General features: G+C 37.2%; 2 protein-coding genes across 2 annotated transcripts; both read left to right on the top strand.

Annotated features, from left to right (window-relative positions):
- The first annotated feature begins 1,906 nt into the window (after nucleotides 1–1,906).
- LOC110116413 (aspartyl protease family protein At5g10770-like) lies at nucleotides 1,907–3,310 on the top strand. Its single transcript, XM_020849959.1, has 2 exons — nucleotides 1,907–1,919; nucleotides 2,094–3,310. Exons 1-2 carry the CDS (start codon nucleotides 1,907–1,909, stop codon nucleotides 3,308–3,310), a joined length of 1,230 nt encoding a protein of 409 aa, XP_020705618.1.
- A 3,830-nt stretch (nucleotides 3,311–7,140) lies between these two features.
- Nucleotides 7,141–7,764, top strand: LOC110116412. Its single transcript, XM_020849958.1, has one exon. The coding sequence runs from the start codon at nucleotides 7,141–7,143 to the stop codon at nucleotides 7,762–7,764; it is 624 nt and encodes a 207-aa protein (XP_020705617.1).
- The last annotated feature ends 19,776 nt before the right edge of the window (nucleotides 7,765–27,540 follow it).

Below are 27,540 nucleotides of genomic sequence, written 5' to 3'. Positions count from 1 at the left end.
TGCATTAGATTTTCATCTAAGAGACCAACTTCATTTTTGTGAATAGTACTAAGTGTCATAACAATTTCTATTTACAATTAACCTTTTCTCACATAAATATGCACTTTTATTTTATGTGAAATTTACCTTCACAAGATTGTGCTACAAACAAGAAAGAGAAAATGCAGTGAAAAAATATTATTAGCATTTAACGTGAAAAAATCTAAACTCTGAAGAAGACTCTAGAGTCACACAACACCAAGAAAATCACTATAAAATTGGGAGAATTTGTACACATCTCTTTCTTTCTCGCTCTCACCTATTCTGTCTTTATTCCTCACACTATTTTCTATAAATAATACATAAAGAGAAAAACATAAAACTAACCAAGGGGTACAACACTTGCAACATTGTGGCACCATGTCACTCCACTCTATGTCTCTAGTCTGATTTACAGCGTTATAGTGTCAAAATATAGTGTTGAGGCGCTCCTCTATGTTTATCTCCAACTTGACTATATAGCGTCGCAATGCCGTGCCAAAAAATGGGTACAAAACACCATAACCCAAGCACATGGGGGACCCAAACAACCCCTCAATGAGCTCAACCAATAAAATTGAGGTCTCATATAGTAATACAACTTGATTAATCAACACAATCAGATTCTACACATAGCTAAAATTTTTCTATTTGTTAGTTAGATATTTTCTATTTTGTAAAATAAATTAACCATTTTGTAAAAAATCTAATTATTTGATATAAACTCCTCTAATTAATTGATAATTATCTTATGCTTTGAACTGAATTCTCACTCAAAATACTATCGAAATTTTGTTTGTTCTTTTTTTTCTTTAAAAAATAACAAGTTATGTCGTGGGAAAGGTGCAAGCATATTTAACTTTTCAAAACTCATCATTAGCTACAAGCCAAATTCGACGGTCAACTCCTTTAAAAAAATTTGGATTGAAAGGAATGCAATTAATTTATAACTTCATATCAAAGTAAAACTTAAAGGGAAAAAAATCAGTAATTGGGTAATATAAGAACAAGCCCAAGACATAGAAATTTGTTTCGTTCTTCATAGGTAAAAACCCTTATTTCATCTCTTCTTCTGCCACCTAATCTTCCATTAAAACAATGACTTATATTCTAAACTATATTTCTAATAACCCCATTATGTGCAATAATTTGTCGCCTATAAAACACCACCCCCACTTGGCTTACTCCTCCAAATTATCCTAAGCAGAGCTTCAAAGTTCCATTCTCATGGCGACTTCTTCTCTACTCTCCTGTTATAGTCTTCTCAATCTCTTCTTCTTTTTGCTCCTAATAGAGAAAAATTCTCTAGTATCAGCGCGAGAGCTTGCCAGAGAACACCATGTCATTGATGTCAACTCACTGTTGCCGAGCAACTCCTGCTCCTTGCCTGATAAAAGTTTGTGAGAAATTTAAATAATTTCTTAATACCCTATTAGAGACTATTTTTTTTATAAATTAATTAGAATAATAATAGACTGTTGATTAGCAATTCAGGATCTAATAAAAGTTTATAGTTATTTTCATATTTTGATTTTTGTATAGTAATGACTAGTTTATTATTCAGTTCAATAGTTTTTGCATGTAGCCATGTACTATAGTATAAATATATTTTGATAAAATATAAAAAAATCTTTTGAATGAGATTATTTTTAGTAGTTGGATATTTTAGTAGCTATGTAGTTAATTTAAAATGAATATTGCAAGTGAATCTAAAACATTCCTGAATTAGATCATGTGATTTTTCTATCATAGTTCAATACGATGGGACCTATCCTGATTGGGTTGGGTTGTGACAAGCTTTTGTGGTATCACATGTTTATTATTATTATTATTATTATTATTATTATTATTTATGAAATGTTAGCATTGTAATGCTGAACATACAAGCATGGGTACAAAAGGCATGTTCTTTAATTTTGTTATCAAGATCTGTTGACATTGGATATCTAAAATTTGTATTGTCAATATGTCACTACACAACATTCAATATGTAACTTAGATATCAAAAACTTAAACGTGATGCAAAAGAAAAAAAAATCATTATATACATTAATTAGTTATTCTAATTGTGACAGGCACGAGCCCTTCAAGGTTCAATGTTGTCCATTGGCATGGCCTATGCACATCCCGGGGGCGCCAGGAAAAGCCGTCACATGTGGAGCTCCTCCGTCGGGACCAAGCCCACGTTGACTACATCCAATGCCGGGTCGACAACACCAACGTCTGCCTCAACCCTATTGGCGGCTCTCTTTTTGCAAGAGTTCCGACAAGCATTGGTCTTGCTCTTGGTACCAGCAATTATATTGTCAACATAGGCCTAGGCACCCCTACCAAGTCCTTCTCAGTTATGTTTGACACAGGTAGCGATCTTACTTGGACCCAATGTGTCCCCTGTGTTAATTGTTACACCCAAAAAAACCCACTTTATGACCCGACCCAGTCCTCTACCTTCACCGACATCTCATGCAACTCTAACTACTGTACCCAACTCAATCGATTTGGTTGCTCCTCTACCTCCACTTGTCTCTATGAGGAAGAATATGAAGACCATTCTAGTACTAATGGCTCCTTTATTCAAGACACCTTGACATTCTCCTCTGATATTATACACAACTTCCACTTTGGCTGTGGACATAACAACACTGGATATTTTGGACAAGCAGATGGGTTATTAGGCCTTGGCCGGGGGGCTGTTTCAATTATTTCCCAAACAGCTCAATTATATGATAATGTATTCTCATATTGTCTACCATCAGGGTCTAATAAAATTGGATATCTCGAACTAGGTAGCACTGTCCCTGATGTGAAGTATACACCAATGCTAACCAACCCAAGTATGCCATCATCATACTTTGTCAAGCTCATTGCCATTTCTATTGGAGGTAGAAGGCTCTCCTTTTCACCTATTGAAACTATGTTGGACTCTGGAGCATCGATAACCTACCTTCCACCCAAAACCTATTACGCCCTTCGCTCCATTTTCAGAAAGGAAATGATTAAGTACCCGATGGCACCGCCACTATTAAATCTCGACACATGTTATGACCTCACTGGCCAGCCGGAGGTTGACGCGCCAGAGATTGTGTTTATCTATGAAGGAGAAGTGACGACTTACTTAGACGGCTCAGGGATACTTTATATGACCAAGTTATCTCAAGCGTGCTTAGCCTTCGCTAAAACAAATCATGAGGTTATGGTTGCAATTATTGGTAATATGCATCAACGTACGTTCAATATAGTCTATGACGTGGGGAACTTAAGAATTGGCTTTAGGAGTAATGGTTGTAGCTAGTGATGGATCGATCGAGTTGATTGGGTTGAATGCTTTGTATTGATGTAGCTAGAATGAATAGGTTTTGTCATGTTGGTTATAAAATCGAGGTGTGTGGGACAATAAATGTAGTCATGAAAAAAGTTTAATTGTATCCATATTTTATGAAATAATTAAATATCAAATGTAGGCAACTATATATGACTTGATGAAAACCATTAATATGTGCTTAATTTTTTTATAGTAAAGGAGGAATGATGACATTAACTGTTGGAGGTTAGAATTTTGATTATCACAGGTAAAATGTCAACTTTCTTTCCAGAAGAGCTTATACTTAAAAAGAATGAAGACTGCTTGTGTGATGATTTTTTTTTTTCAGTATCATACTCTTACAAAGTAAAATCATAACATACTTTTCTTCAGGTTAACCTTTTGGTTCTCATTCTGGCTTATATTTCCAAATTTTACTATGCTCTGTAAATGGAAGCATTTAAGGCTTGTGAGTTTTGCCAGTCCATTAGGCTGTATAACTTAACACCTAAAGCTTTGATGCAACCAATCCCATATTTCTTAAATATTAGGACATTTAGGAAAACTCATATACAGATCACTTACGCAACCTTAAAACACAAGACCTCTGGTTGATAGCCAAAGCTCCCGACCAACAGATCAATGAGAGTTGTGTAATGATCAATTATGCGATTTACATTTTTTGTAATCTTAAAGATTTTTCCCTAAATATTATGCACTCACATGAAAATATTTTGACTCTGACGCTATCTGCATGCATCATGTATATGTATGTTCATCCAAAATTATTATACAATTCTCAAACCTATGTTCACCCATAATAAAAGAAAGTTCTAATTTCCAGCTCAGGTTTCAATGAGTAAGGCAAAAGCCGTTGACATTCAAGCCCTTTCAAAAGTTTCTTAATGAAATTTTGCACTTCATTTGATCAGTGATATATTTTGATATGTTCCAAACACATTATGCTTTTATAGTAAAATAAAAGGGCGAATTAAGGGGGAATGAACAAACTAATGCTCTCACTTGAAATAATTTTTAAGGTTTTATATATCATCAAAAAATTTCAATTATATAAATAGTACTTTTGCTAAAAAAATTAATTTAAATAAAAATTCTATTTTATGAACCCCAAAAAATTTTAGAATATAAAATTCTAAATAGCTATTGAATAAATATTGATAAATTTTTTAAAATAATTAATTTTATGTCTGATTAAACAAATTAGAACTCTGCCACTATCAAAGAGAAACTCTATATCACTAACAAGCTCCCATAATAAAAAAAAAGTTCTAATTTCCTGCTCAGGTTTCAGTGAATAGGACAAAAGCCGTTGACATTCAAGTCCTTTCAAAAGTTTCTTAATGAAATTTTGCAATTCATTTGATCAGTGATATATTTTGATATGTTACAAACACATTATGCTTTTATAGTAAAATAAAAGGGCGAATTAAGGGGGAACAAGCGAACTAATTCTCTCACTTGAAATAATTTTTAAGGTTTTATATATCATCATAACATTTCAATTATATAAATAGTACTTTCGCAAAAAAAAAATTTAAATAAAAATTTTATTTTATGAACCCCAAAAAGTTTTAGAATATAAAATTGTAAATAGCTATTGAATAAATATTGATAAAATTTTTAAAATAATTAATTTTTGTGTCTGATTAAACAAATTAGAACTCTGCCACTATCTAATAGAAACTCTATATCACCAACAAGCTCTCTATGATATTGATTTGGAGTAGCGTTAAGATATCATGGCATTGATTTTGTTCTTCGATGGACGTATGCTCATTGAAGACTACTAGGACTAGGAACCTGTTGTTGTGACCTTCCTTGAGTACATGGAGGTTGAACTAGACAAACAAGTGAAGTATGTTGCTTGTAGGTTTAGAGAATTTAGAGAAAGTTCTAGTGCTTAGTGGGCACCAATTGGCATATGAGACACATAGAAGGGAAATAGCGGATTTGGAGTTGGTAGAAGATGAAATAGCTTTTGAGGGCTCATTTTTGTCCCACTAATTTTGAACAAATACTTTACTTGAAATATTAAAATTGTGTGCAAAGGGCTCATTTTGTAGGCGAATATACAGAAGAATTCGACATGTTGAGTGCATGGAACTATCTCTATGAATCCCATATTCAAATTGTTGCATGATATATTGGGGGATTAAATGACATCTTATACAACAAATTGGAATTGAGCTTGGTTTGGTCTTTATCTCATGTTATTAATTTTACATTGTAAGCAAAAATGCAACTCAGCTGGCATTAAAAATTGTTCTCAACTCATTGCTAGTTCACTAAATTAGCTGTGGAATGTAATAAATCTAAAAACCATTAACTAAATGGCCAGCAGCTATGCCAGAATAAAAATCACCCAACCATCTCAACTATGATTGATTAGGATAATAAATTGAACCCAAAACTTAAAGTACAAATCAATTAGGCGCAATACACTCAAATGTTTGAATGTTTCCAATATGGGCATAAATCTAATGAGTATCTGAGTTTATAGAAGCTACAATTATTGGAGGCAGAGGAAAGTGAAGAACAAGCTAACAATGACATTGACAAAATTATCATATGGCTGGAGATGAAGTCGAAGATATATAGATACTAATTCTAATTAAAGATGCATTAAACGATGGTTGCAATGGTTATTTTTTTCCCAGGACAATATCATCTTCTAAGAGGCTTAAAATAACTTTTGCTGGATTCGAATTGGATAAGCATGAGACAGCTGATGGCTCGATTTCTTCTTAGATTACTTCAGATTAATCCTGAATGCTTTTATTGGTCTTTTCTCTATTCTAACATGTTCTCTATCAATCTAGACTTGTAATTATGAGCTGGAGTTCTTTTCCCTGTATTTTTCTTTAAAAAAACCTTCAAATTTATATTGTGATAAACTTAGAATCATTCGTAATTTTCATTTCCATTTAGAAAGCATATGAATCATTTAATATTTGCCAGAACACGGTTAAAAGAACATTTAGGTTGCTAGAAAGTAATATAAGAAAGACATTTATTTTGAGCGGAATTTTCAAAAGACCATAACTCATCGAAAGTAGTAGTGGGATGACCTGCACATGTAACGATCAAAATCTTCACGGTGTTTTTCGATGGAATTTCCACCATAATTTTATCAAAAAAAAAAAAAGTTTGTTATCAAATGATGCCTGTTTTACATTAACACCGGTCATTTCGAGCAGAATGTCTACCACACTTTTACCTGTGGGATTGTGTTAGGGATATATATACAAATAATATTGTATTCTTTTCATTATGGTTGTATTGTAATTTACTTATAGGCGGACAGCCTATCCAGCTCTATATATAGGACTGATGCTGTAAACATTAAACAACATAATAGAAAATATATTTCTTATCACTTCTGCTTTGCTCTGCGTTGTTTTACTTTCCATCAAGAAGATCTCTGAAACCTCAAGAACCAGGTTTCCACATGGTATCAGAGCAGGTGTGAAGGGAGGATCGGCAAAATGGAAAACTCGGCAGCTTCGCAAATCGAAGAAACTACCGAAGCCGATCAAGCCGAAGAAGGAAGAACCATCTCCTCATCCCTGAAGTTTGTGATCGGAAATCTGAAGAATATTGTTCCTGTTCAACTCTCAACAGAGAACTACATGCTATGGTGATCTCAGGTCGTCAAACTCTTTCGCGCAAACGGGTTTGATAAATTTCTTGAACCCATCTTTCCTCCCCCGGAAAAACACATCCGGCGCTCTAATCTTACTCTAACCACTAATCCCAAATACACACAATGACTTTTAACAGATCAGAATCTTGCCGCCGCCATGTGTTCGACCATCTCTCCGTCCATCTTACCTTACATCATTAATCTTGATTCCACCTCCAAAATCTGGACTGCTCTTGAAAATCGTTTTCAATCTACAAATCAGTCCAAGGTCATACAGCTCAAGAATGAGCTTCATAATATCTCCATGAAAACCTCTACCATGACTCAGTACCTTACCGACATCAAGGCCTTGGTTGATCAGATTGCTGCAGCTGGCTCGGTGGTAGACACCGAAGATATAATCCTCTATATCTTGAATGGTCTACCACCATCTTATCAAGCATTCAAGACTGCAATACGCACCATGATCACCCCGATAAGCCTGGACGATCTTTACCCACTGCTACTCAGCGAAGAAGTAAACATCTCGGCCGACGCTGCACGGAATCTGCCACCTGCAGATCCAAATATCGCCTTATACATGCAGCGAGGTCGTGGACGTAGGCAGCGTGGCCGATCTAACAACAACAACCCGACTACCGTGATATCAACAGCTGACTCTACAACTACATGTCAGATATGCCACAAGCGGGGACACTCCGAAGCTAACTGTTGGCATCGTCTAAACGAGAGCTATGTGCCACGATCAAGAAACACTGCTCTGGCAGCCACACAAGAATGACCTACTTCAAATTGGTTTCTTGACTCCAGCGCATCATCTCATCTCACCAATTCACTGGATAATCTTTCAGTTATCGATCCATACCACGGTTCAGACACTGTAACGCTAGGAGACGGGCGTTCTATGTCGATAGCTCATTTCGGGTCAGGTTTGTTGAATACCACTCACCGTAAGCTCAATCTTGCAAAGATCTTGCATATTCCGGAACTTAAGTATAACCTGCTTTCTATTTCAAAATTAACTAGGGACAATAATATTTGTATTGTTTTTTAGCCTAACGGTTTTGTTTTTAAGGATATTCAGACACAACAAATACTACTCCGCGGACCATGCCATGAAAGACTCTATCCGATCCGGCTGCATCCTGCGAAGTCTACTACATCCGCTTTAATGGCTATCAAGAAGCCGATGACGTCTTGGCATAATCGCTTAGGACATCCACATTTTAAGATTCTTAATCTTGTTTCTAAATGTAATCCCTGTCTCAATATAGATTCTAATGAATTCTCCTGTAGTTCTTGTATTCTGGCTAAGGGGCATAAATTGCCCTTCGAATCCTCTGAAAATCGGAGACACATACCGCTCGAGGTTGTCCACTCCGACGTCTGGGGTCCCGCTCCAGTTGAATCCTTTCAAGGGTACAGGTTTTATGTTCTTTTTATTGACGATTGCACACGGTTTACATGGCTCTATCCTATGAAACATAAAAATGAAGTAACATCTATATTCATTAACTTTAAAAATTACATTGAAAAACTTACGTCGCATCAAATTAAATGCCTCCGCTCCGATGGTGGAACGGAATACATGAATCATGTTTTTACTCAGTTTCTAACCGCCAACGGTATAGCTCATCAAATTTCTTGTCCATACACACCTAAACAGAATGGGTTAGCCGAGCGGAAGCACCGGCATATTCTTGAAACTACTCGCTCCCTTCTATTCACCGCATCCGTTCCTCCCACATACTGGCCTGACGCCATTCTTACAGCAGTTTATCTAATAAACAGAACGCCATCATCTACTACCAAGAACAAGTCCCCTTTCGAACTCATTTACCATAGTAAATCGGAGTATCAAAATATGCAAACATTCGGCTGCGCATGCTACCCGCTCATTCCTCCCAGTCTCCGACATAAACTTCAACCTCGTGCTCGGTCATGCGTATTTCTCGGTTACTCCGAAACCTATAAAGGCTATAAGTGTTTGGACAGTTCCTCAAATAAACTTTTCATGTCACGACATGTTATGTTCGATGAACACATTTTTCCATTTTCTGCAGGAAACAAATCCTCTAATCAGGCTCCGATTAATGATTTCAATCAACCCTTGCTACTTATACAAACCTCAACAATTGGTTCTACTCAAATTCCGAATTCTGAGAATGCGACAATTCACACTGATGCCAGGCATTTGGTCGAATAGGAGCACACCGAACTCTCTACCATCTCACCTGGAGATGTACCCATGGTTCTAGGTAACGACAGTGTACCTTCCATCTCACCTCAATTATCAAGCCATCCTATGATCACGCGGCAGAAGACTGGATCCCTTAAACCACAGGTACGCCTAAATTTACTTCATATAAACACCTTGTCTCAGCAGTAACAGGACCCTACTTCCTACACAACTGCAGTCAAGCATCTACATTGGCGCCAGGCCATGGCATATGAGTTCCTAGCCCTGCAAAAACAAGGCACCTGGACTTTGGTAGAACCACCACCCAACGTGTCTACACTAGGGTGCAAATGGACATTTCGTACAAAATATCACTCGGACGGATCTATCGCTAGATACAAAGCAAGACTCGTGGCTCTTGGAAATCATCAGGAACAAGGCATTGACTATAAAGAGACATTCAGTCTGGTCGCCAAATTGACCACCATTCAAATTCTCCTGAGCGTAGCATTGTATCATTCGTGGTCATTACAACAACTCGACGTGGCGAACGCATTCCTGCATGGCGACCTCCAAGAAACAATCTTTATGACTCAACCGAAAGGATTCGAGGACTCTACTCACCCCAACCATGTTTGTTGGTTACACAAAGCTCTTTACGGTCTTCGTCAAGCCCCAAGACAGTGGTATACCACTTTCACCACGTACCTGCTGTCCATCGGGTTTGAACATAGTAAATCTGATCAATCACTTCTTCTGTTTAGGCGAGATGGCATTCACATATTTCTTCTTGTCTACGTAGATGACATCCTAATAACAGGTAACAATCAAAACGCTATCACGCAGCTTCTGGCCAAGTTAAGTAATAAATTCATGATGAAACACTTGGGCGAAGCAAATGCGTTTCTCGGTATCCAAATTAAAAAGGCACCATCAAGATATTTTCTATCTCAAGCTCCATATACTGTATCTATTCTAAAACAAGGCAATATGCTGCATTGCAATCCTTTATCAAATCCCACAGCTACCAAATTACCGCTGGTCATTTCCGATAATACTGAGCTCACCGATCCAGCAACCTACAGAAGACTCACAGGAGCATTACAATATTTAACGCTCACTCGTCCAGACATTGCGTTCAGTGTTAACCTGCTTTCCCAGCACATGTATGATCCACTTCCGCAACATGTCTACCTTCTAAAGCTACTTCTACGATATCTCAAAGGTACGGTTAATTACGGAGACTATTACAAAGACTAATCTTGTTCTACATTCCTTTTCAGACGTCGACTGGGCGGGCGATCCTATTTCAAGAAAATCTACATCTGGCTACTGTTCGTTCTTAGGCAACAATCTTATTTCTTGGACAGTAAAGAAGCAGCACACCGTAGCTCGATCTTCGACTGAATCTGAATATCGCTCACTGGCTGCCTTAACGGCAGACATTATATGGCTAAAAAGAATACTCGTTGATTTTGGAATTCCGCCCAATCAACCGACCAATTTATTCTGTGATAACACTTCTGCAATCGCTCTTGCCAACAACCCGGTGCTTCATGCACGTACTAAACATATCGAGATTGATCAAAGATTTCTACGGGAACAAATCACAAGCAATAACATTCGATTGCTTCCACTCAGTACAGTCGATCAAACTGCAGATATCCTAACTAAACCGCTTTCAACACCTCGATTTCACACTCTTAGAGACAAACTAAGTGTCACACAAGACCCATTAGTTTGAAGGAAATGTTAGGGATATATATGCAAATAATATTGTATTCTTTTCATTATGGCTGTATTGTAATTTACTTATAGGCGGACAGCCTATCCAGCTCTATATATAGGACTGATGCTGTATTCATTAAACAACATAATAGAAAATATATTTCTTATCACTTCTGCTTTGCTCTGCGTTCTTTCCCTTTCCATCAAGAAGATCTCTGAAACCTCAAGAACTAGGTTTCCACAGATTGCCACTAGAATACAGTCCTCTTACTTAATACCTGAGGCATTTGCTGGTGGAATTTTTTTCGGTAAAGTTATGACAAAATTTTTTTTGCAATATACCATTGGAGAGGGCCCTACATCAATGTTTTTTCCCCTACTTCATCTAATTAGGTCAGTTTTCTCTCCCATATCCTTTCTCATGCGAAAACCCTCTCCCATTCACTGCTCGATCAAATTGCTTCCAATCGGCCATTCCCCGACGATTTTGCTCGGTCCAACCTCCTCTCAAAAGTCATTCATCCTATCTACATTCCTTTCAATGATGTTTGGTAAGTGTTCTTTATCGATCTACTCTCCTATTAATTGAGCTGATATTACTATTGAAATTATAATGGATAACACCATTGCAAATTTTAGAGAAAAAATTTGTTGAAATTACCAATTGAATATTCGTTGGTAATTTGGCTCAAAATACGGCATTTTTCTACTTTGGCTATGTAAAAAATCCACTGGAACACCATTGGAAATTTTTCCAGTAGAAAGTTTCTATTGAAGGATACTTTCTGATGCACGTTTCACTAGGAAAAACAAAATCTGCTCGAAAGCTATTTTTATGGTAGATTTTGGACATTTTTTGGTGGTAAATGGCCAAATGAAATTGGTATTTTTCTTGTAGTGGAAGGTAATATGTTTGAATGAATATACATACAAATTTTCATATATTAGGCTATCATCTTCTACTGTAAGAAATTTCGACAACTTGACTACACAGGAAAGAACCAATATCAAGAGACTACTTGACATCCCCAATAGAGAAAATAAAAGCAACCAAGGGTTGATATCACCTTGCTCGCTCACCTCAGTATTGTCAACATCAACATCAACTTCTTAATTACACTCGTTGAATACATTCATAAAAATATTTTAATCAACATCCATAATATCGATAGCTCAAGTGATTAAAGATGTTAATAACTCGAATGATGAAGGTTAATCAACATAATATCATTTTTATCATTTTGAAGGACTTTCATTAGAAAAATATTTCACCAGAATGAAGAATTGGAACACATTATTCTTCATATATATTCTGAGCTTGTACATCCAAGACTAGTTTGACAATATCCACCCTCAAGATGGAGGGAATCATAAGAGCTCATAATGAAGTCAATAGTGTTATGAAAACTATTATGAAATAATAACTATTATTTATAATTTCTCTAGTTTTAAAATAAACATAATAAATGCTCAAATTATATTTGATGACTCGGAACTTGAGGTAATATACTACACATATTAAGATTCTCTCATCATCATGGAAGGAATAGAGGTTCCTCCCACTTATAATATAAATGTTCTAATGAACAAATATAATTATGTGGACATAATAACCCTGCTTGAGGATCTTCACATGTCTTGAGAAGATCAATGTGAAGCTTCATTCTCATCAGTATAATATTGATAATTTTGAAGGTCAACCTACATTAACTCTCACCATATTGTTGACCTCATTATTTGAGGTTGATTTCCCCATAATCATTATCTAGCTCCTAGGTTTCCGTAACCTAGCATAGACGTCATCCAATAGGATTTCCCTTAGGTGGACGCCCACTAACGTAGCATTGACTCGAACCTATCACTCAATTCGAATCAAAATCAATTAAATCCAATTTCAATTCAACTCTAAATGAATTCAAATCAAGCCCGCTTTATGATTCGTCGATGTCAATCGACTCAACTTAATATAATCTAATTCGATTTTGATCAACTTGATATATCAATGGGCTTAAAACAACTCACCAATCAAATCAAATTAACTCAAATTGAATTCAATTTCAATGGCTCCGATTAACCCGTTTTAACTCGTCACAAGTATATATATAATAATAATTGATACGTCGTCAAAAATTATCTTAATCGGGCATGAATCTCGATGCAAAATGAAGTTTGGAAACTTCAAAATTTAATTCGGAGACCATCCAAACTCCGATTTCAGCAAACTTACAGTCGAACTAAGCGTCTCAGGAATACAAATCCAATAACACCAAGATCAACCCAATCCGAGCCCAAATGAGTCCGAATCAAGGGCTCAAAGCACTATTGGAAGGTTCAAACCGCTATTTGAGTTACACGGTCTCCGATTTTGAGGAGCTTATACTCGAATCGAATGGCTCGACGAGACAAATCCGATGAATCCAAGATCACCGAATTCCAAAATCATTAAGGCCTTCAAATGTCCAACGAACGGTCCACGGTTAAAGGGTTCAGCAACAACCCATAACCACCCACTCTCCCTCTCCCTCAACCCATAACCACCCACTCTCCTCTCAGGCCAGCAAAAAACAAAACCTCATCTCTTGAAACTGCTCCCCCACTCATGCAAAATAAAAAAACTTCCCACTAACTCATTCGCATGAACAGCCCACACATCATCCCCTCAGTTCTAAAAATCCCACCGCCCCATATACTAACTCATGCGCATGAACAGCCCATACAAGCTTCGATTCATATTCTCTGCTTCGTTCTCTCTCACACATTCGGTCTTCTCTCAATTCGGAAGAAGCCCAGACGAGAACCCTCTCTCTTAGTCGCTCTCGTGAAACCAAGTTAAAAGAAGCCGAAGGGAGTTCGCCAAGGTTCCATCGACTACCCCAGCCCGTTGTCTTTTCTTCGCAGGAAATCTAAAACCTACTCTCCACCTCCTTTACTCATGTGGACAACAAACTCAGGTCATCGCTTTCATAAATAATCTTTTTGATTTGGGATTTTTGGGTCCCAAATATACATGGTCTAATAATAAATCTGGGCTAAGCAAGATTTGGGTGAGGCTTGATAGAATTCTAATGAATTCTGAAGGATTGAGACAGGCACCGGTTGCAGTTGTTAAACATTTGGTTCGGCTGACTTCAGACCATTGTCCGTTGATGGTGAACCTTTTTGCTGAGAAACTGAGACCTGGGAACAGATGGATACGGTTTGAAGATATATGGATGACTTACCCTGTCACTTGGAGGCTTGTTTGGAAGAATTGGAACAGGGAGGATTTTGGAATGCCTGATGAGGTGGTGAATTGCAAGTGCAGCAAAACTATGAAGGCCTTGTTCTTTTGGAGTCGTAACCGACTGAAGGAGCTTAATGAGCTGAAAACTTCTCTGGAAAGCCGTATTGAAGAGCTTCAACTGGTGGATTGTTCTCCTAATGGACTGAATGAGGAGCAGGAACAGGAACTCAGATTGAAGGCAATTGAGTTGAATACTACTCTAGCTCGACTTGCAACCTGGTGGAAGCAGAGAGCGAAAGCCAGATGGATTGATGAAGGTGATACGAACTAGCACTTTTTCCATTCCTTTGCATCTGCTCGGAGGCGAGGTAATCGTATCATTGAAGTTGTAAATTCCAATGGGGAGAGGATTGTTGATCCGAACCTCATTCAGGAGGAATTGTGGAATTTCTTCATGTTGAAGTGGAGAGACAGACAGGTTTCCCTGGCTAATTGGCCTGAATTCTGCAATGATGACATGATTCCTGAACAGTTCAGTGATAGTATGGAGGCTGAAATCACTGAGTCTGAAATCCGTCAAGCTGTGTTTAGTATGGGCAATAACAGAGCGCCAGGGATAGACGGTATAACCTCTACCTTTTTGAAATTTTATTGGGAGATCATAAGGAAAGATGTGATTAGTGCTATTCTGCATTTCTTTGCCACTAATGTGATGTGCCAGAGCTGGAAGGAAACTCTCATGGTGTTAATTCCAAAAATGGAGAATGCTAATATGCCATCAAAGTTTAGGCCGATAAGATTATGTCAATCTTTTTATAAGATTGTTGCTAAAGTATTGATTAACCGCCTAAAACTTGTGCTGAGTACTATCATTAGTGAAGAGCAGGGGGCTTTTGTTCCAGGCCGATCTATATCCAATCATGGACTGATGGCACAGGAAATGATGAGTAAGTTTAAGTACTCTACCCAGAAATCTGGACTTATGGCTTTGAAGATTGATATGGAGCAGGCGTACGATTGTATGTCATGGAAAACACTGCAGGAAGTTATGAATTTGATGGGCTTCAAGAAGAGATTTATTACTTGGGTTATGCAGTGTATTTTTGAGCCAAAGTTCATTTTGCTGATGAATGGGAACAGGACAAGGTGGATTGATGCTAAGAGTGGGCTGCGACAAGGATGTCCCTTGTCGCCGTATTTGTTTATCCTTTGCTCTGAGCTTCTGTCCAAATCTTTTAAACAGCGTGGAGTGCAGCTTGGAGTCCAGGTGGCTAGGAACACAGTAAGTATTTCTCACTTGCTGTACGCTGATGATATCCTTGTTTTTGCAGAAGCCAACCGGAGTAATGCTCATCGGATTATGAATCTTTTGGGAGACTATTGTTGCTGGACTGGACAGAAAATTAATTGTGGCAAGTCTGCTATTCTTTTTAATAAAAAATGCCCAAGTTGGAGGAAGGGGATGATTTCTAGAATGATGGGATATAAAAAGGTAGATTCTCTGGAATACCTTGGCCTTCCCCTTGTCATGAGGAGGCTGAATGGGGCTGATTTCTCCAAAATTATGAGGATTGCATTTGAGAAGATCAACCTCTGGGGCAGAAAACATCTTTCACTTGCTGGCAGGGCTCTCTTGATTAGAACTTCATTATTATCTGTTCCCATGTATGCTATGACCCATACTTCTATTCCTAATGGAGTTCTTATGGCTATTGAAAGGATGGGGAGGCGGTTTCTATGGCAGAAAGATGCTAGCAGCCGTGGGATGCATTATGTTGGGTGGAAGGAATTGTGCCAACCAACGGAGTTTGGGGGACTTGGCTTTCACTGTCTTACTCGGTGGAAGGGGGCCTTGCGTGCACGGGTGGTGTGGGATCTCATTCAGAATAAGGACTCTATTCTTTACAAGGTGTTGATGGCAAAGTATGGCATGAAGCTATGGGAATATGAGCATGGGAAGAAAGTCTCTATCACTTGGAAGGTGATCCAAGACGGTGCCAAGGTGTTGAGACCGATCCTCAGGTGGAACATTGTGGATGGAAGCCAAATTGATGTGATGCATGATGTGTGGATTATGAATCGTAATATTGCAAAATGGCCAACATTTGTTAACATTGAAGAAGTGGAGAATATGAAGGTCTGTAATTTGCTGAATAATTCGTTTCAGTGGAATGTAGAGATGGTTAAGAATTGTTTTGGAAATACTATGGCTGAACGTATCTTAGCCATTAATATCTCCACTGAGAATCAGGAGGATAACCCGGAGCTCATTTATTCCAGGTTAAGCATGACAGTTGCGGCAATGGCTTACAGAAATAGTGAGGAGAAGGGAATTAATGAATTCAGTTGGTTGAAGCAACTGAAATTGCATCCACGGGAACACTTCTTTTGGTGGAGACTATTGAGGGATGCCATTCCAACCACTCACTGGTTGAATAGAAGAACTTTGGCTGATACATCTCTATGCCCGTGGGGATGTAATGAGGAGGAGAATTTAGATCACCAGCATGTGATCCATCATCGGGTGGCAGGACCGGATACAACTTTTCTTCAGGATTTTAAACAGGTTCTTTTTCAATATACACACAGGAATAGCAACCGTGTGGCTGACTTTTGTGCCCACCTTGCTTTAGGGAATGAGTTTACTTTTTTTGATGTGAATAATAGTGAATTCCCCTCAACATTGTTGTCTTTGTTGAGGGAGGAGAGTGATAGGGTATAGCTTTACTTTGATGATAGTTTGTAATAGCTTTATTTCATTTTAATGCAAAATGCAGGAATTCAGCTATCTCTCTATCTCTCTCTCACTCACTCTCGTTCTCTTCAGAAGAAATGTCATAGAGCCTTAAAAGCTCTTTTCATTTGGAGTAAGAACTAACTCAAAGGACTCAACCCGTTAAAGGATGAGCTGACAAGGAGATAAAAATACTGCATGAGTTAGAATGTTTGCCTAATGGCTTATCTGAAACTCAAGTTGAAGCCTTGAGATTTAAGGTTCAACTTCTAAATAGCACTCTTGCTATAATTATGACATGGTGGATGCAAAGAGCTAAGGTCAAATGGATTGAAGAGGGTGATGGGACACCCACTTCTTTCATTCCTTGACCTCAGCTAGAAGACGGGCTAACGGGATTACTTCCTTGTAGAATGCAGGTGGAACTGTGGTTATTTAACATAACGAGATAGTAGAAGTCATCCATGGGTTCTTTGAGAAGAAATGGCATGGATAAAATATTGTTAGGGTTGGTTGACCGTCCCTTGAAGCTGAAAGGAACTTCTTGACACCTTTTGCTGATGTGCTGGATGGAGAGGTTTCCAAGAAGGAGGTTTGGGCCGTGGTGAACTCACTTAGTCATAACATTACTCCTGGAAGAGATGGAGTCACCGCCTCCTTTAAATTCTTTTGGGAGATAGTTGGGGAACAAGTCTTGAAGGCTTGGTTTGAATTCTTTGCTTGTGGAACCATGGACCCGAGTTGGAAAGAAACGGTGGTGGTGCTTGTGCCCAAGGTATTGAGCCCAGATCATTCCTCTAAATTCAAGCTAATTAGCCGGCGCCTCTACAAAACAATATACAAGATTGCTGCTAAGGAACTAGTCAACCTGCTAAAATGGGTATTGACAAGGATTATTTCAGAAGATCAAGCTGCTTTTGTACCAGGTCGCTCAATTTCTAATCAATGCTTACTTAATCAAGAACTGATGAATAGGATCAAAATTTCCAAATCTGCCTTGGGTTATTTTTCCTTGAAGGTCGACATGGAACAAGCCTATAATAAAATGTGCTAGATGATGTTGGAGCTCGTTCTCAGATGTATGGGTCTCCCGCCAAGATTCAGCTCTTGGGTCCTCAGTTGTGTCCACAACCCAAAGTTTTATATACTCATAAATGGGCAGCTATCAAAGGGGATCAATGTTGACTGTGGGTTTCATCTAGGGTGCCCTCTTTCACCCTATTTGTTTATCCTATGTTCTGAGCTGTTGTCCTGACATATCCATCAGAACATCAAGGAGTTGGGTGTTCCAATACGCGGCGGGGGACCTCTGGTCTCCCACCTTCTTTATGCTAATAATATTTTACTTTTTGAAGGTGCCACTATTCCTAACGTGAGGAAGATTATAGCGATTCTTGAGGACTATTGTGCTTGGACTAGCCAAAGAGTTAATAGAGGCAAATCTGCCATTTTGTTTAGCAAGAGGACATCCTTTTTTACTGCGGCTCGGCTTGTAAAGATAGCTGGTTGTAAGAGGGTGGAGGAGATGGACTACCTTGGCATCAAATTAGCCATGAGAAGGCTTGTGAAAAAAGATTTTGGATCACTGCTACAACTAGCTCAAGCCAAAACCCTCTCATGGGGAATCAGGCATCTTTCCCTTGCGGGTAGAGTCACCTTGATCAATGCTGTCCTTCTTCCTTCATCGATCTACTTGATGACCCATAATAGTGTGCCAAAATCAGTCCTAAATGAAGTTGAGAAATTATGTAAAAGTTTTCAGTGGGATTTAGATCCTAATAATAGAAGCATACACTATATGGCCTGGAAAAGTGTTGCTAGGCCAAGAAGGGTGGGAGGCCTTCGTTTTCATGCAAGCGTGGATTGGCCGAGGCCATTAAGAGCAAGATTAGCTTGGGAATACATCAGCAAACTGCAAACTCTATTTCATAAATGTCTGAAGCAAAAATTCAGGAGCTGACAGTGGGTTACTGAATGAAAACACAGTGATTCATTTATTTGGAAGCTGGTGTGTGATGGAGCTAGCAGCTTGAGCTGCTATGTGAGATGGAGGGTGTATAATGGAAGAAATATATATATCTTAAACCATGTCTAGATCTGGGATAGATCTCTGACCAAGTGGCCAACGTTCTGTAATTTATAAGCCATGGAAGATCTAACAGTTACGGACCTCATTACACAGGACGACAGGTGGAACGAGCAGGTGCTGTTGGTTTTTTTTGGAGTGATACTCGCCGAAAGAATTAGGGAGATAAAAATCTAGAATGAATCAAATGAAGATGCATTAGAGCAATTTAAGAACCCTCTTGGTTCTTCGGTCTCGGCATTGGCCTACAACAGTATATTTCAAGAGGAGGTGGACCCGAGCTTTACTTTCTTAAAAATTGGCTTACAGCCCCGCGAAAACATTTTCTGATGGAGACTCTTCATAAACATCATTCCCACGAATTATTGGCTGCATAATTGTGGGTTTGAGGTAAGTCTAAATTGCCATATTGGCTGTTGTGTGGTTGAAAATAAGGATCACGTTACAACCGGTTGCAAACAATTGCTGGAAGTTCTGAAAGGTTGGGGCTTTATATCCCCACGGTTTGCCAGCTTTCATGAGCTGCAGGCGGCTATAGAGAAGAATATAGAGACCAAAGATATGAGTATGCTACTGTATTGCCGGCCAGGTTTCCACAGTTGGATGAATAGAAATGCAATTAAACAAGGAAAAGATCACAGTACGCTTAGGTTCATTGCTGCAAATATTTCAGAAGACTTCAATCGAGGCTATTTTACTTCCCACTTAGAGCAACAGGGCACTGTCCAATCCTTTGGATTGTCTCCACCTTCTCTTGGTGTCTCCCCCCCCCCCCCCCCCCCCCCCCTATAGGTTGGTTAAAGATTAATGCCAATGGAGCTCTTCTATGATCAAATGCAGGAGAAGTTGGAATTGTGATCCGAGATGCTAACGACAAGCTGATTGTTGAAGCGGGATGGAGTCTATGGCACTGGGATAGCACACATGTTGAGATGATGGCCCTTCACTATATTGATAAACTTATTGTGGACTGGATTTTTGACCTTAAGGGGATCATAGTTGAGGGAGACAATGCAAGTATCATTGAATATATGCAAAAGTTCAAAAATAGGGAAACTTGGAAGTAGCAGCTAGGAGATTGGGAGCAGTGGAGTTGGTTGAAGTCATTCCAACAGGTGATTTTTTCTAATACTTATAGAAGATTCAACAAGGCAGACCATTTTTATGCTCGAAGAGCATTAGAAGAGTCTTTTTTTGTGGGATATAGGAGATAGAAATATATGTATTCCTCAAGAATTTTTCGATATACTTGAGGATGATAGTACCTCTCTCCCTTTAGATTAGGGGCTTGTTAGCCCTCTCTTTCCTTACCTTTTGTACTAGTCTTCTCATCTTTTTAAAAGCAAATGCAAAAGTTCAGCTCTCTCTCCCTCTCTCTCTTTCTCTATCCATTCCTCAATTACTTCTCTCTCTCTCTCTCTCTCTCCATTCCTCTCTCTCTCTCTATCCATTCCTATATTGCTTCTCCCTCTCTCTCTCTATCTCTCTATTTGCATTCTTCTCTCTCTCTCCCTCCCTCTTTCACTTTCCATTCCTCTCTCTCTCTCTCTCTCTCTCTCTCTCTTTTCATTCCTCTCTCTCTCTCTCTCTTTCTCTCTCTCTAATTAGGGCATACTAGTTAAGGGAGCCGTCATTAAGTGCATCGTCTTGGACGATATTTGTATCGATCAGGATGATAAGCTCAAATCAGAAAGAATCAGCCGCCAGATCTATTTAGGTATCATTTATTTTTGGACATCGTCTATAACATCATCTTGGAAGATGAAACACAATTATGCCTAAATTAATCGGGTTATTAAGGAAAGCAATTAAGGTTTGATTGCTCGAACAAATCATCCAAGACGATCGAAGAATCGATTGTGAAGATCAGTTCACAAACGTTAGTTATCCCTAGACGACAAAACATCGGCTAGTTTCTATTTAGGGCAATGCTCTGAACAATTTTCACAGATTTAAACTAATCGTCTTAGATGACTGTGAGATCAGCCTGGAAGATCAAGCTACTTTTCTTATCGTCTAGACATCCATTCAGTGCAATTTTTTGGATGACATTCAAGAATTTGCATTGATTGTACAGGATGATGTCCTATCAACCTGGATGAAATGAAAAAACAAACTTCTGATCATCCCAGACCGTCTGGGCTGATTGAGCAAAATTTGCATTGATCGTCCAAGATGATATTTATATCGTCCTAGATGATAAAGTTAGTTTAATTAAATTAAGAGCTATTTCAAAACTCTTCTATTTAAGAGCTCTTGTTCTAACCAAGAGATCATCTTTTACTACTTTCTTGACTTGAGAGAGCCTAGAGGAGAGGGAGACAAAGGGAGAGAGAGAGAGAGAGATGTTTTTGTGAGGGGGAGTTTGTGATGGATTTCACAAAGGTTGCTCCAAGGAAGGATCCAAGTCATCTTCTCCGATCATTATCCCTTATTCTTAGAGGTTCGTGTGAGGTCCACTTCAGCAATCAATCAAGGTTTTCTGCCTGTTTCAGAAGGAAGCAAAAGGAGTTGGGTTCTTTGCCTCACTGGTGTCGGTGGAAAAGAGGTTTTGTACAGGTTTCTCTGCCATGGTGTGGGAGAAAAAGAAGAGTCACTGAGTTTAGTGCAATACTCAGAGGGCGCCTCCGGGGAGTGGACGTAGGTCGAGTTGACAAAACCACTGTAAATTTCTTTGTTCTTTTCTACTATTTTTTCCGCATTTAATTTTTGCACATTAAATTTCTTTGTGGTGAATTTAAGTTTGATTGAGATTTTGTTTTAGATTGAAAGTTTTTTTTAAAATACCAATTCACCCCCCACCCCCCCCCCTCTCCTCTTGGTTAGCTTTGTCTAGTTTATAAGGGCTTAACTTCCCTAATGAACTTTCATTAATGTCTTTTGTCCTTGTGATAATTGATTATACATCCAACTTCTTTGATTTTGAATATCCATCTGCGATAAAACTATGTAAAAATATAGTGATTTAATAAGAACATTTACAACAACTACGATATTAATAGTTGTCTAGTGATCAAAATGTTTCCTCATCTCTACAACACTTAATTTAATATTATGCTTCTCTTTAATGGCCAACATTCTACACTATAATGTATTGCAGGTCTAACCACCATCTTATAGAATTTTCCCTTAAGTTTAGGAGGCACTTTTCTATCAAACGACAAGTCCAATGCAATCCTCCAGTTCAACCATCCAACTTGAATTATACTACTAATATCCTCATCTATTTCATTGGAAGGCCATCAGATCATCAGAAAGCTGCTGTTTTATATGACCAAACCATCTAAGAGAACTTTCTCTAATTTTATCTTCCATTGGAGCTGCTCCAACCATTATATGTATATATCCATTTTGTATTCTATCTCTAAGACAAAAGGTACTCATCCACCTAAGCATCCTCATCTCTACAACACTTAATTTAATATTATGCTTCTCTTTAAATGGCCAACATTCTACCCCATAAAGCATTGCATGCAGGTCTAGCCACCATCTTATAAAATTTTCCCTTAAGTTCGAGGTGAATTTTTTATCACACAACAAGCCCGATGCATTCCTCCACTTGAACCATCCAACTTGAATTCTACTAATAATATCCCTATCTATTTCAACATCACTCTGAACAATATACCCGAGATATATAAAACGTATACTCTTATTAATGAATTGATCACCCAAAGTAAATATCCCCCCACAAAAACTATTATTACTAAAATTACATTCCATATATTCATCTTTAAATCTACTCAAATAAAAGCATTTAGACTCTAAGGTTCACATCAATAACTCAAGTTTACCTTCAACTTTCTCTCTGGTCTTATCAATAATAAGAATACCATTAGCAAATATCATATACTATGGAACTACCTCTTGCAAATGTCTAGTGACAACATCCATGACTAAAGAAAAAAGAATGTAGCTTTGAGTATTTTTATAAGAGATAGATGGAGTCACGAGAACCGGTACAGGCAAATAAAGATTAGCTCACCTTAACGATGATAGATGTTGAGTCTAGTAATTAGGTTGTTAAGCCTAAGTGAATGTCCCAAGGCTACCAAGAGGGGGGTGAATTGATGTCTTCGTAGTCTGGAGTTCATTTTTCCTGAAATGTCAGTACACACAAGAGCAAATACAATTCTTCCAAAATTTTTAGGAGATAACTACACATTTGAACAATAATGTTTGAAATCATCAAAACTTTATAAGTTGCAAAAATGAAAAGCATGCAAATAGCAACTATCTTAACAATAGAGGCCAAGAATGGTTACGGAGGCCAAGAACCATGGTGGAGGCCAAGAACAGGGGTAAATGATTGACAGAGGTCAGCAAGGCATCGGTCACAGTTGGACAATAAATATACAACCAAATGAGAGAAAATGAGAAGAAATAGGGCAAATATGGGAAATAGCGATCTTTCTGTCAAAATTACCTACAGATACTGTGCCGGTCAGATTTTTGACATAATATATGTCGGTAAGTCATTGTATTTAAATAAGCTGGTGAAGAATTCATCGATATACACGCCAGTAATTTTTGATGAAATATTCACCGGTATAATAAAATCATCAACGAATTAATCGGTGCCATATATAACAGAAACATACCAGCATAATATATGCCATTAATTACGCCAGAAATATTCCAATGAAATATTTGTGGGTTCAACTACCGCTTTAAGCAACATATGAAGATCCGCCAAAACATCTGCTATAAATAAGGATTTTTCCTATAGTGAGAAAAGAGAAAATTTTGTTAGTTAAAATAGATAAATGGAAGGTGCAAAGTCTTTTATGAGAAATGGGAAGCCCTAGATAGATGAAATACTCCCCAAGAACAAGAATTTACAACTAGTTATAGATATCCAAAATATGAGAAGAGCCTTTAGAAAAAATAATAGAGCTTTTAGAATAATTTATATTTAGGTCAGTATAAGAAGATAAATTAGAAATAACTTTTTTAGGCCAATAATATTTTATAAAGTACCATTTCCAAAATTAAAATGCTTTATAAAGGTGGTGAGTGAAGTTGAGGTTCTTAATGATGATACCCTGGAACAACTGGGTAGAGGAAGCAAACTATAACAAGCAAGAAAGAACATCAATGGAATAGCAATACATAAAAGGGGATAGGGCACAACCATGCCTTAGCTAGAAGGAAAAATACATTCCAAGACACCAACAAAATAGATAAAGAAGTGAAGATCTGATATACATGCTTTTATCTAATAAATGAAGTGCATTTAAAAGCCTTTCTATTCAAGACTAATGAGAATAAATTAATTTGATATGGTATAAAATGCATTATAAATATCAAGCTTAACACAAGAATTTTAGAAGCTAAGATGAGATTGTCAGAAAAGATCCTTCTCTGAATAAACCTGCTTAGGTTATTTGAATGAGAGCATTTTATAATTGGTTTATCCTCTTTGAAATAATCCTATTAATGATTTTATAAGCTGTGTTGCAAAGGAAGATAGGCCTAAAATTAGTGATATTAAAAGCATGACTGATCTTTAGAATTAAGGCAATGGTAGATTATTCAAAGTAAAATGTGTGCAGTATATTATTTTTAATTTTAATGAAAATGTGTTAATTTACTTGTGTGTGTACATGAAATGTTCAAAAAATGATAAAATTACATTTGCTGAGAAGCATCACGAGGCCAACTTATATCACACTACATCGCTGAGATGAACTACTCCAAGGTGCCAATTAATATTTTTTTTCAAATAAAAATTTCTAACCTCTTTTTATCTCCTATATATGTATTTATTTTTTAGGAATGGCAATGAAATGTGGATAATAGGAACTTTTATTTGGTCCGGTGAACGTACGTTCCTCTACGTTCGGCCACCAATGTATTAGCGCCACGTAGCAGGAAGAAAAGACGCCGACCCGACCCACTATTTTTTGGGTTCTCGCACTTCCGTTTTTTTAAATCCTTGACGAGCCGAACAACATCCCATCACCTTTTGGATATATTTCAAATACCGAGTTGTACCTAGTTTTTCTAGCAATACCGAGCAAATACCTAGCAATACCGAGCAAATCCCTAGCAATACCGAGCAAATCCTGAGCAAATACTGAGTTGTACCGAGTTGTACTGAGTTGTACTGAGTTTTTTCTAGTAATACCGAGCAAATCCCTAGCAATACCGAGCAAATCCAGAGCAAATACTGAGTTGTACCGAGTTGTACTAAGTTTTTTCTAGCAATACCTAGCAATACCGAGCAAATCTTGAGCAAATAATGAGTTGTACCGAGTTGTACCGAGTTATACTGAGTTTTTTCTAGCAATACCGAGCAAATCTCTAGCAATACCGAGCAAATCCTAAGCAAATACCAAGTTGTACCGAGTTGTAAAAAACTCGGCACAACTCGGTATTTGCATGGTATTGGTCTTCACAGAGCGGCATTTCTCATTTTTGCAAAGCAATACCTAGCAAATACTGAGCAATACCGAGAAAATCGCGAACATAGCATTTCCGGGTTCCGCTCCGGGTCAAGTCGTCGGACCGCGCGGTTTAGAGTAAGAGCACGTGGCGACATGTTATTGGCGGCCGAACGTAGCTCTACATCAGGTCAGAGGACGTAATAATTGTTCAGATAATAGAGCATAAGAAGTTCCGGCTCCTTCTTTTATTATAAATGGAAAAGCTATGGTTGGATACCACCTGACACTAGCTCTGGTGAAATATGTAATCTGAAACATAGAAGCATCAGGTCTTATAAGCCTTGTATGTACTTTTATGCTCTCCAAAACCATATCTCCACTCTTCTTATTTATATCCCAAACCTATTATTGCATGCAAGTATTTTCATTTATTTTAGGAACACTAAACACGAATTTTTTGACTTAGTTTATTTTCCTTTGTACATTATTAAATTTCATTAATTTAGGGAATACTAATTTGATAATTCAAACCAAAAGTTTAAAACTATAAAATACACTAAACTTAATCTTAACTAAAATAATGAATAAAAATACCTATCTAAATTAAAAAAAGTTTTAATACAAATTACCCATTAATATAATGAAATGCACAAATTGAGTACAAAATCACAAAAAAGACTAAGCATTTTTAAAATTAAAATTAACTCGTAAATTAAATCACTGAAAGGATTAAGCTTAATTAAAATGAAAAATTGAAAATAAAATTAAAAAATAAAGGAGATAAAAAGTAAAAATGGTAAAAGAATAAAAGAATAATTTATAACGTGAATATTATAAATTTAATTAAAAATCCAAAATGTTCAAAATTTTGAAAGAAAGATCTATAAATCTATAAAATCATAACAAAAAATAAAGTAAATAAATAATTCAATTAACAAAGCATTTTCATCTCCAAATTAAATAAATTTTATAATCAACCTTGAATCCTAAAAATCTAATGAAAATGAAATAAAAATTAAAAATTTAAATAAAACAAACTCCTAAGAACTCATAAAATAACAAAAAATAAATAATTCACCCAGGAGGCGAGACCCCCTCCCTCTCTCCCATCAATTTTTGCTCCAAGAAAGCCAGCTCATACCCCTCCAAGTTCGCAAGCCCTAGCTCCTGTCCTCCTCCCCTATTTACGTGTATAGCAACCTTGGCCAAAGTCTTCACTTCCTCTGCCCTAGTCGTCCATCCTTCTCTCCAGGATTTTGCTCGATCAAAAGCAATAAGGAGTGGTAAACCCTCTCCATTTTCTTCTTTGCCTCCATTTTTTCCCTTTCTCACATCAAACATTAAGGGATCATGAATAAGTTGATTTCCATTTCTCTTTATAGAAATGAGGAATTGAATTTTGCCTTCATTTTTTGAGATCTTATATTCATTCGTTGGAAATTTAAAGGGATGATTATTTCTGAAGTTTTCTCCTATTGCATATAATGATTATATATCTTCTTTATAATCTAAAAAAAAAATCTTGTTGCCAAGAGAGGAATGTAGATGCAATTGTTTAGAGCAAGTTTACTATCACATTTTTTACAATCATTTGATATGATAATTTTGTCACATATGAATGCAAGAGAGATTTGCATTCTCTCATATGGTGGATTGAAAGAGAGGTTGTTGGTGCTATTAGAAGGACATTGGTTTTATATATCATGTGGAAAAATTTGGTGCATTCTAGTGTACCTTATATTCATGCATGAGAATTGTAACATGAGTTATCACATGTTGTGTTTAGTATAGAGAGGATGAAATATTGTTTTACATTTGGGAAAGGAAGTAAGTGGGTTGCTAAAAAGGGAAGTGTATAATTTTTCGAAATGAAATGTTTTAGTAATGAAATGAAGTGTGTGGAATATTAAAGGTTAAGTGTGTAAATGTTGAAAACGGAAGAGTGTGTGTATAGTTCAAGAAGTGAACTTTTGGGTTCTAAAAAGTGAAAAGTGAAATTAGTATTGTGTTTTTGAAAATGGGAAATGTGGAGTACTTTTTGTGCCTTGGGATAAATGTTGGAAAAGTTCAAAGTGTGCTACAAAAAAATAATAAAGTTTCACAAGCAAAGTAAATGAACCGGTGTTTGATCCTGAAGAAAGGTACATTTTTATTTTTAGTAAATTTAAATTATTTTATTATTTATTATTAAATATACTTCTAATACATATTTTTTCTT

Source organism: Dendrobium catenatum, unplaced genomic scaffold, assembly GCF_001605985.2.
Source record: "Dendrobium catenatum unplaced genomic scaffold, ASM160598v2 fragScaff_scaffold_249, whole genome shotgun sequence".
NCBI lineage: Eukaryota > Viridiplantae > Streptophyta > Magnoliopsida > Asparagales > Orchidaceae > Dendrobium > Dendrobium catenatum.
Note: the sequence above shows the minus strand (reverse complement) of the source record. Positions and strands in the feature narration are given on the sequence as shown.

What these genes read in the sequence shown, in the direction of transcription:
- LOC110116412 (XM_020849958.1), top strand. Translation starts at nt 7,141, where the DNA reads ATGTGTTCGACCATCTCTCCGTCCATCTTACCTTACATCATTAATCTT.